The sequence below is a fragment of the Cynoglossus semilaevis genome, chromosome 6, assembly GCF_000523025.1.
Source record: "Cynoglossus semilaevis isolate Cse_v1.0 chromosome 6, Cse_v1.0, whole genome shotgun sequence".
NCBI lineage: Eukaryota > Metazoa > Chordata > Actinopteri > Pleuronectiformes > Cynoglossidae > Cynoglossus > Cynoglossus semilaevis.
This window is the reverse complement of record NC_024312.1, coordinates 7,918,915-7,935,705: the sequence shown is the minus strand read 5'-3', so window position 1 is coordinate 7,935,705 and position 16,791 is coordinate 7,918,915. Positions and strand designations below refer to the sequence as shown.

General features: G+C 37.8%; 4 protein-coding genes across 12 annotated transcripts in view; 3 read left to right on the top strand and 1 right to left on the bottom strand.

The window, feature by feature from the left end:
• Positions 1-2,526, bottom strand: part of ap3b2 (adaptor related protein complex 3 subunit beta 2) — a 22,212-nt gene extending 19,686 nt beyond the window's left edge. For 2 of the 5 annotated variants that reach the window (XM_017033251.2, XM_017033252.2), the window contains exon 1: positions 2,161-2,526. In XM_017033251.2, the coding sequence (XP_016888740.1) occupies positions 2,161-2,273 (113 nt within the window). In that variant the 5' untranslated portion in view covers positions 2,274-2,526. The remainder of the gene's footprint in view (positions 1-2,160) is intronic. The other 3 variants (XM_008311738.3, XM_017033253.2, XM_008311740.3) reach the window with 3 other exon arrangements.
• Positions 2,527-5,361: 2,835 nt separating this feature from the next.
• Positions 5,362-9,331, top strand: snx22 (sorting nexin 22). Of its 2 annotated transcripts, none has more exons than XM_008311736.3 (7): positions 5,362-5,615; positions 6,276-6,359; positions 6,894-6,998; positions 7,548-7,642; positions 7,746-7,778; positions 8,061-8,171; positions 8,280-9,331. In XM_008311736.3, exons 1-7 carry the CDS (start codon positions 5,553-5,555, stop codon positions 8,365-8,367), a joined length of 579 nt encoding a protein of 192 aa, XP_008309958.1. In that variant the 5' UTR covers positions 5,362-5,552; the 3' UTR covers positions 8,368-9,331. The 2 variants fall into 2 exon arrangements, with proteins under 2 accessions (XP_008309958.1, XP_008309959.1); XM_008311737.3 differs by having other exon boundaries at positions 5,484-5,615; positions 8,061-8,128.
• Positions 9,332-9,571: 240 nt separating this feature from the next.
• On the top strand, positions 9,572-15,003 carry tube1 (tubulin, epsilon 1). Its single transcript, XM_008311735.3, has 12 exons — positions 9,572-9,713; positions 9,827-9,900; positions 11,078-11,130; positions 11,208-11,265; positions 11,413-11,528; positions 12,657-12,778; positions 12,969-13,156; positions 13,238-13,410; positions 13,503-13,643; positions 13,951-14,091; positions 14,227-14,401; positions 14,497-15,003. The coding sequence occupies exons 1-12, from the start codon at positions 9,689-9,691 to the stop codon at positions 14,653-14,655; spliced, it is 1,425 nt and encodes a 474-aa protein (XP_008309957.1). The 5' UTR covers positions 9,572-9,688; the 3' UTR covers positions 14,656-15,003.
• A 291-nt stretch (positions 15,004-15,294) lies between these two features.
• borcs5 (BLOC-1 related complex subunit 5) overlaps positions 15,295-16,791 on the top strand; it is a 15,023-nt gene continuing 13,526 nt past the window's right edge. For 2 of the 4 annotated variants that reach the window (XR_001760215.2, XR_003049897.1), the window contains exons 1-2: positions 15,295-15,751; positions 16,020-16,163. Coding sequence is in view for 1 of the 4 variants with exons in the window: in XM_008311734.3 (XP_008309956.1) it covers positions 15,694-15,751; positions 16,020-16,163 (202 nt within the window). In the remaining 3 variants the exon portion in view is untranslated. The remainder of the gene's footprint in view (positions 15,752-16,019; positions 16,164-16,791) is intronic. The other 2 variants (XR_521626.3, XM_008311734.3) reach the window with 1 other exon arrangement.

The window sequence follows — 16,791 nt, the reverse complement described above, 5'->3', positions numbered from 1 at the left end:
GTGTGTAGCAAAGCAGGTTTTTTTTTTCATGCATTAGTAAAATATGACCTTTTTGTACTTGATAATCTTAAAGAGTGATGATAATGGATAGTTCATCTTTAATGGACTCTTTCTGTTGTTGGAATGGCAAGTATTGTCAGTGTATATTTAAGTAAACTATATATAAAAATGATTGAAATAGCATTAGACGAACATTTCCACCTATGTTTTGTGCCACCATACAAATGGGAAGTGTTAACGAGCTTTGAAGGTGCTAATATATGGATATTGTCAACATTGTTATAAAATGATTAAAGGATTTATTTTTAATTCCTCGGTGTGTGCAAAAATATATAGATACATGGTAACAACTCAAAGCAAAAACACAAAAGGATCCAATGGAAAATGATCAGACACAGGAAAAAGGTGACTGTGTTTTGCCCTAGTTATGCCGTTCACACACTTGCACCTATCAGCTCCCACTTTCTTGTAGCTCATTTATATGCAGTGTTTCTTCCTTCACACATATCTCCTACCCTTTCAAACTCAGTCAGTATGTCTTACAGGAAAAAGGGTTGTGTGTCTCATTCAATGATAATCATTGATAAATTGGAAGAACCTGGAATCTAACTCCTGACCTTACAGATGGAGACAACCTACTTTACATCCTAAGCCACAAACACGTGCATTATGTCGCAGTGACCCTTAAAAAATCAGAATCAGAAAATGCAGACAGCATGATTTTCACACAGTTCAACTCTGAACAAGGTTATTTTAATGCAGGAGAGAAGAAGAGTGTTTTCCTCTGGGTAATAACAAAAAGACGGCTGTGGTTTGAAGACTAAAGTAACCTTTCAACATTTCACACTTGTTTCTTGTTTCCACAGAGACGATAACTTTGAACTTTCACAATCATATTTGCACACAGACTTGTTAAACTGCCCCCAGTGGAGACTTTGGCATTGTCAACCTTTGATTTACTAATTATAATGAATGTAAACAATCGCATTGATTAGTACTGTCATCGTTTATCCCAGTATGTCTGCCAAGAGGGAGATAAATGTTTAAAGGTCGCAGTTCACAGAGTCAGGCTTGTCAGACATGAACAATGAGCTCCCTCTGCTGGTGAATGAGAGGTAGTTGGAAAATGTTCTAACTTTCTTTCATTTCTTCTGAGGTTCCTCAAATATGTGGCAGAGCGACATCACAATCTGATTTCAAGACAAGGTATAAAGGGAGCATCCACCAAATCTTGCCTTTGCCACTAAAGTTTGGTTGTGGGTTAACTTGTGAGTCCTCTTGAAAAGTAAAAAAAAACCAAGCAATTGTGACAACAACAACAATCTATATACCCGTGATGCAGAGGCTAGCTGCATATTGTATTTTAAGAGAAATGAAGGCTCTAATGAGGACAAGAAATAACTCAGCAGAATGGCTGACTATTTCACCAAGATGCACCTTGTGTATCAATAGGATCAAATTCGACAAGGACAATTACAGACAGTTGAACAGCTCGTGATTTTCCCTTAGGCCAATACATTTAGAGATTGAAAATAATTTGCCTAATAGCAGATTTAGTTTGTATAATACATTTACATCATATAAAGTGTATTTTCATGTTTATAAACCGGTCTTCATCTGGCCAGAAAGTCAGTGATACACAATGTGGTGTAGTGCACCACAGCTTTGACAAATGCTTTGTTACATGTGGTGTGTCACTGATAAATACACGGTGTAATGTAATATGTGTACAGTGCAAAGTGCTGAGTGTGTTGAGCAGCAGCTTCCGCTGTGTGCGCTGTCCAGCACCGGGGTGCTGAAAAGCAGCAGCTCAGGCCTGTGGACCTCAGGCCTCTCACATCCCAACATAACAACATCACATTTAACACTGTGCCAATACAAACCGCTGCACTAGTCACGGATCAACCAGGAAACGCGCGGTTTGACGTCAACGCCAACACGGGGCCTTCTGTCTGACACCACCTGCTCAAATCTCGGTTTCACGGACACTCACGACCGAAGAAAGTCATTCTACGCCGCTTTCAGTCACAGGCCAGTCGCGATAAACAGACTCCCGTGGGTGTATTTGACATAAACTGCCCCATCCCCCGCCATAATCTGCCCCCGTTGTTCCCCCACAAGAAAACAGCCCAGAGCAGGATTCAGGTGATGGCTCTGTACCTTTTGTAGTCGGAGGAGAAAATCCCTCCGCTCGCAGGGTCGTGTCCGTATTCGGGCTCTCCGACACTGGACGAACCTCCCTTGTCATCGTTGAAAGCAGAGCTGGAGGACATGGCTGTGTTTTTATTATCGTTTTACCCCGTCCTCACAGAAGAACGTTACGGATTTAATGCAGGACACTCGGTGCAGCGGAGGATGCTGGGTGACCGAGGAGGAGGGGGTGGGTGATGACGCTGCAGTCACGTGACTGCTCCTGTAGTTCCTAGTTGTAGTACATATTGGACTGCATGAAATGCGCAATGGGGCATTTAGAACCATATTATCAATATCAAAAATCAAGAAATATGTGACGTCTAAATTTTCGATTTGACTATATTGCTGAAGACCATTGTATTTATTTATTCAGCTAAAAATAAATGAACACTTTATATAGGCAGTACCCTGATCGTCAAGGAGACGTCTTTTTTGTCTTGACGCTATTTTAAAATAAAATCATTTAAAACGATGTTCTTCCATTCTATCAGTTACTTTTTAGAGACAGCTCCTGCTGCTGCAAAACTGTGACTAAATCACTTGTTGCCTCTAGGGGGCCTCAGTGTTTCAGCAGTGCATGCTAGACCGTACACAGTACAGTAGCAGGTCCTTTTTTTTACAGAGAAAGAAGAGAGACTCCTGCAGGTTCCAGTAAACTGTACCATCGAGACCAGATGATGAGTTATATCTGTTTATTTTTTGTACTGGAGCAGGTCAATATCCTCAGTAACCATCAGCCCAGTAACACTGCAGAGAGACTGCTGAAGAATGCGTCAGTTAACACAGTCACTCTGACTGACAGAGCTTTCTTTCATTCCACCCGAGGCTCAGACAAATTCCATTACGCTGCTCAGACCTGCAGGAATGTCCATCAATGACACAGTCAAGTTGGACAGTTTGGAAGACATGTCTCTCCGTATATTGAGATTTCTGAAGTGTTTTTAAAAGACATGTTATGTACTATTTTTAGTTAACTATACAGTTGTATCTGTCTTGTAAACAATACTTGACAAGGTCCAAAGTCCAAGGGGGTAAAATATAGATGACTAACAGATACAAATGTGTGAAAATGGGAGAAATAATTATTTTAAAATGGAATTTAAAATGAAAATAGTTGTTTCATGTTTTGGAAAATTGTACAATCTTAATTCATGTTTTTTTCCCCCCAAATCCTGCTTTCCGTGTCATGAGGAAAACACTATTATGGCAGGATTCTGACTGGACAAGACAAAAAACGAGAGAAACAGATTTTAGAAACTGAATCAAAGTCTCACCTAATAAAATATTTATTTTGCCTCTTTTAACCAGCTGTCAGCAGATGGTGGGACAGATGGTGCAGCAGTGGACTGAGCAACGGTCCCTGTGAAAAATATTATTTTCAAAAAACAAGTACAACATTTGTAATGAACCATATTTAAACAATGTAAAGAAGAAGGTTGTGACCTGGGGTCAAAGACATTTACTGGAGCTGCACACAGAAGAAATCCTCTGACATATTGCAGTAGCATTCAGACTCAGATGTAGAATATGTAGTGGAATTACTTTATTTTTTTTCAAAAAAAAAAATCAAATTTTCCCTTTGTATTTGATAAACACAAAAACATGTTTGACCATCTAACATCTATCTTTATAGCATGAACATTTTTTCCACTGCTTTAAGTAGCAATTTTACAGTGATCAGGTGGTGTGACACTTTGCGTGACTCCCAAACATTCCTGCATTTTTCATTGCAAACATTTTCAAGAAATAAACAATATAAAATAAAAAAATAACATTTAAAAAAATTGCTATACTTAATTTTATACTAGTAATAAGTTTATTTCCTTTTTCAAACCTGTGACCAATAAATGTATAGCCCACTGTTGGGCCTAAACCCACCATTTGAGAGACATTGGTTAAAATCCCGTCCGACACAATAACAAAACGAAATTAGTGAAAATACAAAGCAATCTAAGAAATATCATCTCAGAGACGATGTTTAAAATGCTTTAATCTGTTTCTTCACTTGTATCAGTTGTTGTTTAACTTTGACATTCATGACTCATAAGTGGCCAAACAAGTCTGCTGTCAGAGCCACACACTGTGACTAACCTCATGTTGTCAATGAGTAAGAGGTGGAACTGCTGAGTGTGTATTATCCCCATGCTTTCAAACCAGCCATAGTAAATCAAACAAGAGAGATGATGCAGCAGATGAGTGTTTTATTTTTACCCTGCTATGATCAGTGTCCTGCAGGTCCCACTTCCTCATGTGTGTTTTCATGGGTCAGCTCCTGTGTCAGCTCAAATTAAAACACACTGAACAGGGAAACGACAGGGAAAAGGAAAATATAAATCCCATGATGAAAGGCCTCAGACGGAGCATGTGACTTTGGTTCAGATCCACACTTGGAGCGTCATGTTTATGTGGGATGTGAATGTTGAAATAAAAACAGGAAAGACTGAAAATAAATTGTTTAGTTGAAGCATTTTTAGAACAATGTGATAATTTGTCCTCCTAATATTTCCTCATATTGACAAGGTTGGAGTTGTGTTTCAAGTACTGAGGCTCTGAGAGGATGTGAGCAGCGTTTTGCTTTACGTGTCTGGGTTTACATCCGTTTTTACATTCAGTGAAATGTTTTAGTTTTACTTGAGGTTTTTAAGCAATGGGAAGTGAACCTGAATTTAGTGACTGTGATCACTGTCAATTGAACATTTCACTGTAAAGTACAGTTTACCATTAGGTTTTTTTTATACTACACTTTTTGTTTTTAATGCAATTTTTTTGGGTAACATGCCAACAAAAATCACAAAAAAAGTGTTCAAAACAAATCAATAATTCCATATACCTTAAATTCTCAATTTGAATTTATTAACGAATGAATTATTTTGTATCAGTGAAAAGTCATGCTCAGAACTTTTCCAACTGTAACACTGTGTGTTTACTGTGTCCACACACGCCCAGGAATGCTGCCACATGTAAAACACCTCAGGACACTTCTTTATTTTACCGTGAAATAAACCGTGGGTTTATGTTGTGGTCACACCGTTCTTGAAATAGAAAAATTAACTAGAGTTTGATCAACATGGGGAAAAAACACCTCGGTTTACTTTTTTTTTTTCACGTGAACATAAGAAACCCATGTGACGGATAGTTCACAGCCGCTGTTTGTGTTCCTGAACGCGTCTCACGCTTTGCCCAATTAGTTCGTAGGTTGGAGTATAGGGAAGGAGTGGGAGGGAACCTAACTCTGAGCCAGCACACCGAGTCTCTGAGTGATCGTGTGCTTTGGTTCATTTGAAAACTGAAAACCTCATCCGTGGCTCTCAGTGTCTGACTGTTTCTTCTGTCAGATTGTGTTGAATGAAGGATTCCCGATGATCGAAGTGTCCATACCGTCGATGGAGAAGGAAGTGGATGAGTCGGGAAAGTCGAAAAAGGTGAGGACGCTGTTGCATCTGACCAGGATACAGTTTAAAACTTTAATAACAGCGCTGTATTACCATGCAATAACACTTTGCTTGCCGAATAATCGACAATCGCGAGCCACTGTTTGTCGTACAGTGTTGCTTTGTTTGTTTGATAGTGGAGGTGAGTCGCGTCTCAGGTGAATCTGTGGTTCATACCTGGCTGCATTGAAAGTGACGTCAGCAGAACCGCACTGATTGTTATTCTGATGTTACAGGAGAAACCACAGTCCTGTAAGCTTAAGGAAACTTTCAATCGATTAACCGATCGTTATATTTACAATGATGCAAATCTATGTTTTGTTTTGATTCATAAAATAAAGCGAGACGAATGAGGATGATTGCCGTCGCCAGGAGGCAGCATTTGACTAAATGAAGTAGTCGAATTACTAAATAGATCAGTAACTGCATTAACAGACATTCTGAGATGAAATTCTAGTGTCTTAGACAATAATATGACTCTCAATATGCCCAAAATGAATGAGATAACTTTGTTTAAAACCTGACTTTTGTTTTTGTTCTTAAGAGTAATCGTTTTCCTTTGCTTCATGTATTACTTATTACATATTTAAGCTCATTGAACTGTGCTGCCACCTCAGCCATGAATAATTCTTCTGTGTGTTGTCTTTTCAGCTTTTCCGAGTCGAAGTCTTGTTTAATGAGAGGAAACATTTTGTCCTCAGAAGAAGTAGTGAGTTCCACACACTGCACAGAAAAGTAAGTGAACCCAAACATAATCACAGATAAATATATGTGCAATGATTTTCTTCAGCTTTTTCATCATTATTACATTTAACGTTTAACGAGTTTGAAACCGATTTAAAATACTGACGTAAGTTTATGTCTCATGGTTAAATGCCCCTTGCTAGCTTATGCATATACTCAGTACTTTTGTTGTATGTAGTGAGAAAATACTACTTTTTGTATTAATTTTAAAAATTATACTGTAAATTCTGGAGAGAAATTTTATAGAGATTGTTTAGTTTATGTGAATGCATCATTCATTCTATAGACGCCACACCCATGCTTGGGTCAATAAGACATTCTGCTACTGTGTTTGTCTCATGTAAACAGTAACGGTTGAAGGATATCCGTGCTAAAATCTGCTGATGTAACCCAGAGTTTTTATCTGAGATCTTGTATTAACATGGGAAGCTTGAATTCTGACTCATTTACATATTTTCATTTGAATGAATGTTGGTGTATTTTCTCTGACCTGAGATACGACTGTTGGTGTTCTCTAATGTACAGCTCAGGAAGATCATTCAGACTCCTGATTTTCCCAGTAAAAGAAATCCTCATCTAAGGACCAAACCACTGGAGCAGAGGATGCAGGAGTTAGAAGACTACATCCAGGTAAAACGCCTACCACTCGTTGGGATATTTCTGAATTCCCCTCACAGTTAAATAATTGTGACATCACAGCAATGTCTGAGATCATTTGTTTTCACGTCTCTGTTTGGTTATGACTAAAAGTGATGACAAAATTGTTATATTTAATTTGCAAACTCAAACAATAGTATAAAAAAAGTAAAGAGGAAAGTCAATAGTAATAAGATGATAGGGCTTTTTTATCAGAGGACCCAGGTTCAAATCCCACCAAATTCCCAGCTTCTTGGTCCTTGTGAAAGCAATCCCTGCTCCCCAGGAACAGGCTGATGGGTTAAATTTCATGGGCTAAATGTGTATATGTACAATGACAATAAGTCGGATTTTTTCTCCTTCTTCATTGTGTTTGTTAATGTCATAATATCAAGAATAAGTCAAATATAATTTTAAATACTGTTAATTTAGCCTTTGTTGTTAGATTTGACACTAGAATGAAAAGTCTAAACAGACAACAGTTTCATTAGTGACATGACAGGGTCTGATTTTAATTTACATACATGTCTCTCTGTTAACCAGGACATCATCTATCAAAATGAAGATGTTCCACAGGTTCTGCTGGACTTTCTCCATCTGAGACACTTTCACACAGGAAACAAGATGAGCAGCATGGAGTAAGTAAAAAGAATAGATTTTCAATAGTAGCCAGACATGTTTTATCTTTATATATATGAGAGAGTGTAATGGTTGATATAAATGCGCTGTTTTAATTCTTAGGTCACTGGACGATCTGGACAGTCAGGATGACAAGTAAGACTTTACATTACAGATATTGTGTGACTGATATATATTTATGATAGAATTGACACTGTTAATGGACAATTTATTTTATATGTCAATAATAACAACATTAAAACCAACCAAATATTGAACGGTATTAATATATGAGAATTTACTGTGGTTGATTAATTTCACAGTTTGACCTGTCGTTGGGTAATCCTAGTTTGATCCCTTTTGTTTATGTTGCTGTCAGAACCTTTTTAGACGGTCCCTTAATTCACAGCTCTAATAAAATCTTTGTTGTCTCCATAGTTACACATTCCCTCATCAACGAGTGTTGGGTTATTTTCATGATCCTTATCTCTCTGAATACACATCAGGTAGGAAGGACACTCCCGCTTCCAGACAACATTTTAAATCCGAGTATGTTCTCACATAATTGAGCAGTCATTAACATTTACTGAATAATTACCACAGTATGGATTTAAATATGTTGTTCCGAGAGAATTAATCTGGACATCTGTCTTGTAGATCTTCCAGACATTGTTGTGGATGGAGTTCTCCAAGGTTTTTACCCTCGGGATGTCCGGGTCACTTTCACTTCCCCTACCATCACTGAGCCCGACCCCACTACAGCTGCACTGCAGTGAAATATAGGCCAAGTTAAAATAACAAAATAGTTTTATACAAAATACCAGCAGGAAAGAGGAATACATAAGCCATTATCTCTACAAGTAGCACAATAGACGACAATGATATTTGATACATGGTTTCAGCGGGACTGAAATGTATCATCAGTCTCTATTGTAGTGAAACTCTGTGTCAGTGTTGTCTCAGCCGTGAGAGCCAACTTCCAACTGAAACTGTCCGTTTTGAAGAAGTAGACAAGCTCATAGTGTGCAGCGAGATTAGATGATTTAATTTGTATTTGTATTTTCTCATATTTTGTTATATTTTTATGCAGCCATAAGAAAACGGGGACTAACTAAGAAGAAATAGTTGTTATTATTATTATTATTAGTGTGTTTTTAGAGTTGGGATTTAATGTCATTGTTTTCTAAATATTATTGTATTGGTTTTTTAGTTGTATTAAAACTTCAAACTTGTGTTTCGATGACAAACATCTGCTGTTAAATATGTAAGTCACAAGCAAAGGGCAGAGGTATATAATATATATATTTATTTTTTTCTACGTTTCTTATTGTAATGACACTACTATAAACATACAAAACTCAATAATATAATCACAGCTTTTAGTGTTTGGTAAAATGTAAACAGTTTTTTGTTTCATAATTTAAAGAACTTGAATTTGGACATTCCACTTCATTCCACTGCTTTACTATTAAGTTATTGTGATCATTTTTTCCCCAAATAACTTATTTTCAGAGGTCTTACATTTACTCCAGCTTAACTTAATTCACCAATATATACACTACAATACCTAATTCTAATACCAGACATAAATTGCCCAATGGAACGGTTAATAAGGGAATTAAATAATAATGATAATAATAATAAAAACGGCAAAGCCTTACTGTATTTTGCAATGAAAAGCTGGCAAGAAGGCATTTTTAGTCAATTTGCATTCATTTTAAAATAAAAATAAAAAAGTAAATAAATGTTAAAATTAAGATAAATGTTAAAAACATCTTAAAATGATTTTACTAACTGCATTGATGTAGAAAATTGCACAGTAATTTGGGAAAGGGAGAAAGTCCATGGTTTGTAAGCAGTGATTCTTTTAGCCGAGGGTGGCAGCAGTGTCCCAAACTCTGGCTAAATTGTCGTAAAAAAGGAAATAGAAAAAGTCGAGGCGCGTATCTCAAGAACCCATAATTTTGTACTTTTTAACAGCTACATGTGGTCAGATGTTAGCATTAAGTACAACGTGAGTGTGTGCGAGAGCTGTAGTGACTGTGTTTGCTTGTGTCGCTGCCTTAATGACTCAGTCGGTTGTTGTTCAGGGTGAGTAAAACACAACAACGCTCATTCAAACGGACGTTAGCTTAGCTCATTGACAGCTACGTTAACATATAAACAGAAAACCTTGACTAAAAGATGACGCTCGTGTTCTTCAGTGGGACAGTGTGGGAACCAGGTTGGATGCAGGTTTTGGGACCTGGCTTTGCGTGAACACGCTCATGTCAACAAAGTAAGTTCAAATATTAACAGACACTATTTTAAGTCACACTACAAACAACACAACAAAGCAGCCTCGGGTCATACCTTGTTGCGGAAAAACAGCTGCCCAACACTGTCAGTACTATACAGTAGCCAACCACGAGAATACATGGTTGATAGAAAGATAAGTAAACATAGAGGAGAAAGTTAGGAGAGAGCTGTCCTGCAAATATTCAAACCTAGTACATGTGCAGTCATCCTCATTTAATTTTTTGGTAAATTTGAATAAAAAAAAGAAAGGAGTCATAACGGGTTATTAGTCAAATATGAATGCAAAATAACAATACATCACTTTGCCTTAACTACTGTTAAGGCAAAGTACTGTAGTAAGCCCCTGCTGCATCTCTCCCACCGTCTGGGGGTCCTTGGTTTGAAAAAAGATAGAGACTGCAGTTTTAAATAGTAGAACCCTAATGATCTTAATACGTGAGAACCTCCACCAATGTCCATGTCCAGTATTTCGTTGACCTAACTGTCATCTCTGGTTTCCTGGCAGGGCATGTTGTAAAACTCTGTAAATGATTAAAATACACCGTTGTTCACTTCACAGTATTGTAAAAGACATTGTAATTTTTTATTAATCATTAATCAAACATTTGTTACCTGATATGTGTAGATGTGAAGTTTTTGAGGGTTTTTGTTTGGGTGTATATATGTTTAATATGATTATAATGTGTCATAATTTAAATACAATAACATTTGTTATGGCTTTTAGAGTGCTTTTAATTTGTGTTTAAAAGTTAGCTTTACATTGAGCATTACATTGATATCCAAGTACCGGATGTTTAGATGTAAAGAAGTTGTTTTTTTGTTTTTTGTTTTTGTTTACACATCTGATCATAGACATCCCTCTAGTTTGCCAACATAAAGTTAGAGTGATTTCTTTGAGATGAAATAAAATTATATTACTGCAGTAATATCATTCCTTTGGAATAACCTTATGAATATCAACAGAACATTATTGAGAGACACTATCACATTTGCTCCCTGTAAAAATATAAAACAAAACAACAAAAAATCCCTCAGGTGGACACAGTTTATTGTCTTCTCACATACAAGCACACACTACTGTATAAATAGTTCAGTATATATCCAGTGTCCAGTCTTTTGGCTCAATACCAAGTTCTATGATTTTGTCTCTTTTTCAGACAGGAGTGTATGATGAAGCTCTCAGTAGCTTCTTCAGGAATGTGGACTCCAGGTAATCACGCCTGCTTTGTACTTTTACTCCTCATTCACGTTTCTGTCTTTAATTGCAGTATTTGTGTACTTCTTTAGGAAAGCTGATAGTGGAGCCTGTGCTGTAGGAGGGAGAATCCAACATCTTAAGGCCAGAGTAAGTTATTTAAACACAAACCCTCACAAAGATATCGTACATAGACGTTCTAACAAATAAAACATAAAAATTAGTCCAGTTATAAACTTTGTTATTGAGATGGCTGTAGATTAAAGTGGCCACATATTGACATTTCTAAATCCCCAGGCTGTGCTTGTGGACATGGAGGAGGGTGTGGTCAACGAGATCCTCCAGGGTCCACTGAGGGAGGTGTTTGACAGCACGCAGCTCCTCACAGACGTGTCGGGTTCAGGCAACAACTGGTGAGAGACAGACTGTGACTGGAGTGAACAGTATGCTGCCCACAGTACTGCTGATCACATGACCAGGGGCAACTGGTCCACACATCTAACATATGGGTTCAACATTCCTTTTGACTGACCCATTGACTTTTCTCTCTGTAAAGCTGTAGGTTCATTTCATGAGGTTTTATCAGCCTGGAAATACAGACATTATTTGTGACAGGCTTAATTTATCTCTTTTATCTTTTGTGCATTTTTTGTATTGACATGCAACTACATTTTGCCTTATTTTTTACCTACAAAATCTCAAAATCAAAGCAAATTCCAGACTTGTTATGTTTTTTTGGCAATTTGGACATTGGCCTGAATTTTGGTTGATTCAGATTCCAAACAGTTTATTTATTTTTTTATTTTTACAAGTAATACAGAGTAGTAGGATCAGCAAAAAAAGACAATGTTTCTGTTTCTCTTTTCAAGGAGCAACAGTTAATGTCAACATTACGAATATCAATAAAAATAGAACGAGTTCAGTGAAGACTTCAGGAAAGAAAGAAACCATATGAGAAAGAAACTTTTGCTGTGAAACTGTTAACAGTTTTAACAGAAAGACCTTGAAGAAAATGAAGTACCAAGGAGTATTCCAACAAAACAAATTGCTTCTTTGAAAATATTTACTTTCTTTTACTCATGAGCAAATATAAGGAAAGTGAACTACTTGTCATTGTGACAAAGCACACAATGAAATGTGCTTTTAATCTATCATCAAAGTGAGTAGGGAGTGAGGTGCCATGCCCAGAGCGCCTCAGTGGTAACTTGGCAGCTGGTGGATTTGAACTTGAAGCCTTCACTATGTCAGAAGAAGTGACCCTTTAGAAAACCTTTGCAGCTCATGAGGAGCAAACATGGGCCAATGAACAGTAAAATTCAGCCCAGCAGCACTCATCATTTAAAAAAGTCAATTTCTTCTATTGTTACTACTAAAAGTATACAGTACAAAACCAGTAACCAATTATATGCTATATATTACAGACTTGTGCCAATAATTCAGTTGTTTATTCAATTCCTGACACAGATATACTGAGATCCTGTTTTCCACAACTGTAAACAGAACCTCAGTCAAACTGCCTGATGTTCTTGGTCTTTGTCCAGGGCAGTTGGTCACATGACTTACGGCTCAGCCTACAGGGAGCAGATTGTGGACAAACTTCGAAAGGCGGCAGAGCACTGTGACTGTCTGCAGTGCTTTTTCCTCATTCACTCAATGGGAGGAGGTAATGGACAAAATCTTAGTTCAAATGTTTTTCATTCTATAGATTTGTATCCATTGTTCTGTACAGAAAAACATCTCCACATATATAACCACATTATACAAACATGGTGAAAAGTTAGCTGAGAAGAATCAGTGGTGTAAGCTGACATAGTTGACAATAGTTGACTCTAACTTCCCTGTTTGAATCTAAGGCACTGGTTCTGGTTTGGGTACCAGAGTGCTGAGCCTGTTAGAGGAGGAGTTCCCAGATGTTTGTCGAATCGTCACTTCAGTCTATCCATCTGCAGAGGACGATGTCATCACCTCACCTTACAACAGTGTCCTGGCCATGAATGAGCTCACAGAATACGCCAACTGTGTTATTCCTGTGGAAAACCAGGTGTTGTCCCGCTGACATAAACATAATCAGTGTATATTTTAAACCATCAGTGGTTATTGTCTCTTCTGTCTCCCCCTACAGTCATTGGTTGACATTGTAAACAAGATCAAACACATGTCTGATGGTGGAATGGCAGGGCCAGTAATCAAAAAAGACAGCACGATCATCTCTGGACGCGGCGGGACCAGTGGCATGGAGAAACCATTTGATGCTATGAATAACATTGTTGCTAACTTGCTGCTCAACATAACCAGGTGGATTGTGGGATGGTTGACTTTCAACGTGTCACATGGGCCTTTTTAAGCTTCTCCATCTGAAATCTCCTCTGTTTTGTCTCCTGCGTTAGTTCAGCGCGCTTTGAAGGTTCTCTCAACATGGATCTAAACGAGATTGCCATGAACCTGGTGCCTTTCCCTCGGTTACATTACCTGATGCCCAGCCTCACTCCACTCTACACACTGGCAGATGTTAATGTTCCAACCAGAAGGTGGGCTTTGCTTGTTAGTCCAGAATAGTCTTCACAAGCCGGTTAAATAAAATCAAAATGTGGCTGTGCATTTTTAAAAAAGTATATAATACAGTCAGAGGGAGTCTTTAATTCTCAGACTGTTTCGAGGAAGTGAGTTGTTTTGATGCTGTCCATTTAAAGCACTAAAGCAATATTTAAATTTATTTTTATGGCTTTCAAAATGAATGCATTTGTCCTATTCAGGAAAGTCTATCGGGTTTTTATCCTGATGATTAATGCTTAATTAAAATCATGTTGCATTGTGTCAACTCTCACTGCCCTCCAGACTGGACCAGATGTTCAGCGATGCCTTCAGTAAAGACCATCAGTTAATCAGAGCTGACCCCAAACACAGCCTCTACCTGGCCTGTGCCCTCATTGTGAGGGGCAATGTGCAAGTGTCTGACCTTCGCAGGAACATTGAAAGGTCAGATTTCAGTTTTTCTCCTTGGATATTTTCCTATCTGTGTTTAGTGCACCAAAAACTACTTTGTTTCACTTCTGTTTTGATCAAATACTACAGTTACCACTAAAACCATATTCTCTCACTTCTGTCTTCTAGACTCAGGCCATCACTTCCCTTTGTCTCCTGGAACCAAGAAGGCTGGAAGACAGGTCTGTGTTCAGTTCCTCCTGTGGGTCACTCACACTCTTTGTTGGCTCTGGCCAACAACACCTGCGTCAAGTCCAGATTCATTGATCTGAGAGAACGTTTCACCAGGCTCTACAGGAAGAAGGTGCTTTTCACAAATCTAAAATACCTAAGAGCTTTTACCTGAGATTGTATTTAAACTGTGTGGGTCTCAACTCTCCCGTCTTATGTTTTGTGAAGGCACATCTACATCACTACCTTGATGTAGAAGGCATGGAGCAGAGCTTCTTTTCAGAGGCCGTCACCTCTCTCTCCTCACTGATTGAAGAGTATAATCAACTGGATGCCACTAAAAACAAAGTCATTCATGATGCCCCCAGACTGAGCATCGCTACATGAAGAAACTCATTTATTTAAAATGGAAAAGACTTTTCAAAGATCTTTTGTACTTTCATAGTTTTCCATATTTATTGTCTTTGTTGTTTATTTTATATTTTTACCTGAATAAATATTTTCTACTGTGTGTTATAGCTGGGTTTGTGTGTTATAAGTGCGTAGTATTCAATTGCATGTTTAACTTGTCTCAGTCTTGCATTTTTAAATAATCAATGGATTAACCCATAATGAGAGAAACTAAACTTAATAACATATCCATAGTTTTGGCTTGTTTTTCAGTGCTTCTACTCTTCTCACTACTGCTGATGACCTCTTCTTTATTTTTTCTCTATGAAACTAATAGTGTCGGTTTATAGCTGTAATAATAAGATTAAAACTGAAGTTGTAAAAATTATGGACTGTCATAGTAATATAGCACTACCACGATGCCACCTGCTGTTCAAGCCTGGTAAAGTATAAACCTACCATAAATGTCACCTTTTATATCGTTAAATTGTTTTAAAAAACGTATTCCGTTTGAAAATTCTACAGTCCTATTTTTAAATGTTAACACCAACATTTGGTACCTTATTCTAAACGTCTTCTCATTAATTTGGGACTACCGGTGCAGCAGGGGCGGTAGAGAGTTTGTTCTTGGGGTTTCCCCCCCTACTGAAGACCGCGTGACCAGTATTTACGGAAGTGCTATTTTGTCTGCTGGTGTCGTGATGTGTAGTTGGTCACTTAATGTGTTTATTGTATAGAATTGTACCATCAGCAGGTTAAATTACGTATTTTGTTGTGTCTCTGTAAACCATGAACAGTAGACGGAAACAGAATCTACCTTCCAGCTGATAATTTAGCATTATAACCACAGAGAGGCTAACGTCACTGTCAGCTGTTCTCCTGCCAACATGCTTCCTCTGCTGTTAAGTCGGATTCGGAGGATGTTCGTGTGACTCTCCACACATAGTTTATTATCGAATTGTTTCCGAAAACATCGACTGTTTTCAGCAAATTTTTCGAAAACACCGAATAAAGCTAGCGACTAGCTTAAAAACCATGGGAGCTGAACAGAGTGGCGAATCGGAGCACAAACACTCCGACTACAGCTCCTCAGGTAAGGCGGTTTGTCAACATTTGACATAATGTGTAATATGGAGGGTTTATTTCTGCATATGTTTACTAGTCAGCCCGCTTTGTCAAGTGCCTTTAAGTTATTTGTAATTACACAATTCAACCACAAGTCACTGCACGTCTCTACTTCTCTGTGTATATGCTTTTATTTGGTTAAAAATGCATTTTTGAAACCAAGATAAAAATATTTAATGTGTGTTAGGGCGGGGGCGGTGTTCATGACTCTACATTAACATTACCATTAATTGCAGTGGTTCCATCGCCAGCAAAGCAAAAGGCAAAGATGGATGATATTGTGGTTGTGGCCCAGGGAACACAGTCACTGAGAAATATCCACAATGATCCCGACGTCATCAAGCTTCAGGAAATACCAACCTTCCAGCCTCTTTTAAAAGGTAATGTGAATATACAGTATTTACAGTTACAGTTAGCTACTTTGAATGAACTAGGAATTATGCTGTTATCCTATGTGTGTGATTTTGTATCTTTGTTGTGTAAAATGCCTTAAAAGGACATGCATTTTTAAAGTGGAACAAGCCTTGTTGCCCTACAGGATACTAAGATTGTGTTATGCATGTTTTTTATATTTAAGTTTAGCTTTTTTAGTCTTTAAACCTATTCTTTGTCCATGTCCATGGGTGGTTATTGTTATTAGGTGCTGAATTAATGTCCTCTGCAAAGGAAAAAAACCCTCATGAAATTCCTCAGTATATGTATGTTGTACATGTGTACTATATTTACAATATATAATATGAAGCTTCCTTCTCTGGCCTTGGTTTCAGATGACTCTGCTGACTCTTCTCATTTCCACCAGTTCCCAACTTGGTCATTTTATAGTTCCTCCTTGCTGCAGCTCATTAGCGCTGTGTTAGCAAATGGAAAATGATCCCAGTTTGTTTTGTAGGCGTACTCCCTAAATAGCTTGGAGAGTTAGAGTGTTTCTCTCAGGTCCTGCCTGCAGCTAATTGCGATAACTAAGCAGTGCTTTGCTTTTTGTCAAGTGTTACTGTATTTGAACATGAC

Bases quoted from the DNA above. Each gene is read 5' to 3' on its own strand.
- tube1 (XM_008311735.3), top strand. From the start codon at position 9,689: ATGACTCAGTCGGTTGTTGTTCAGG. The intron at 11,131-11,207 runs GTAATCACGCCT...GTACTTCTTTAG, and splicing joins TTCAGGAATGTGGACTCCAG to GAAAGCTGATAGTGGAGCCT. The intron at 14,402-14,496 runs GTGCTTTTCACA...TGTTTTGTGAAG, and splicing joins CCAGGCTCTACAGGAAGAAG to GCACATCTACATCACTACCT.
- snx22 (XM_008311736.3), top strand. From the start codon at position 5,553: ATGATCGAAGTGTCCATACCGTCGATGGAGAAGGAAGTGGATGAGTCG. The intron at 6,360-6,893 runs GTAAGTGAACCC...TCTAATGTACAG, and splicing joins TCCACACACTGCACAGAAAA to CTCAGGAAGATCATTCAGAC. The intron at 8,172-8,279 runs GTATGTTCTCAC...TCTGTCTTGTAG, and splicing joins AGACAACATTTTAAATCCGA to ATCTTCCAGACATTGTTGTG.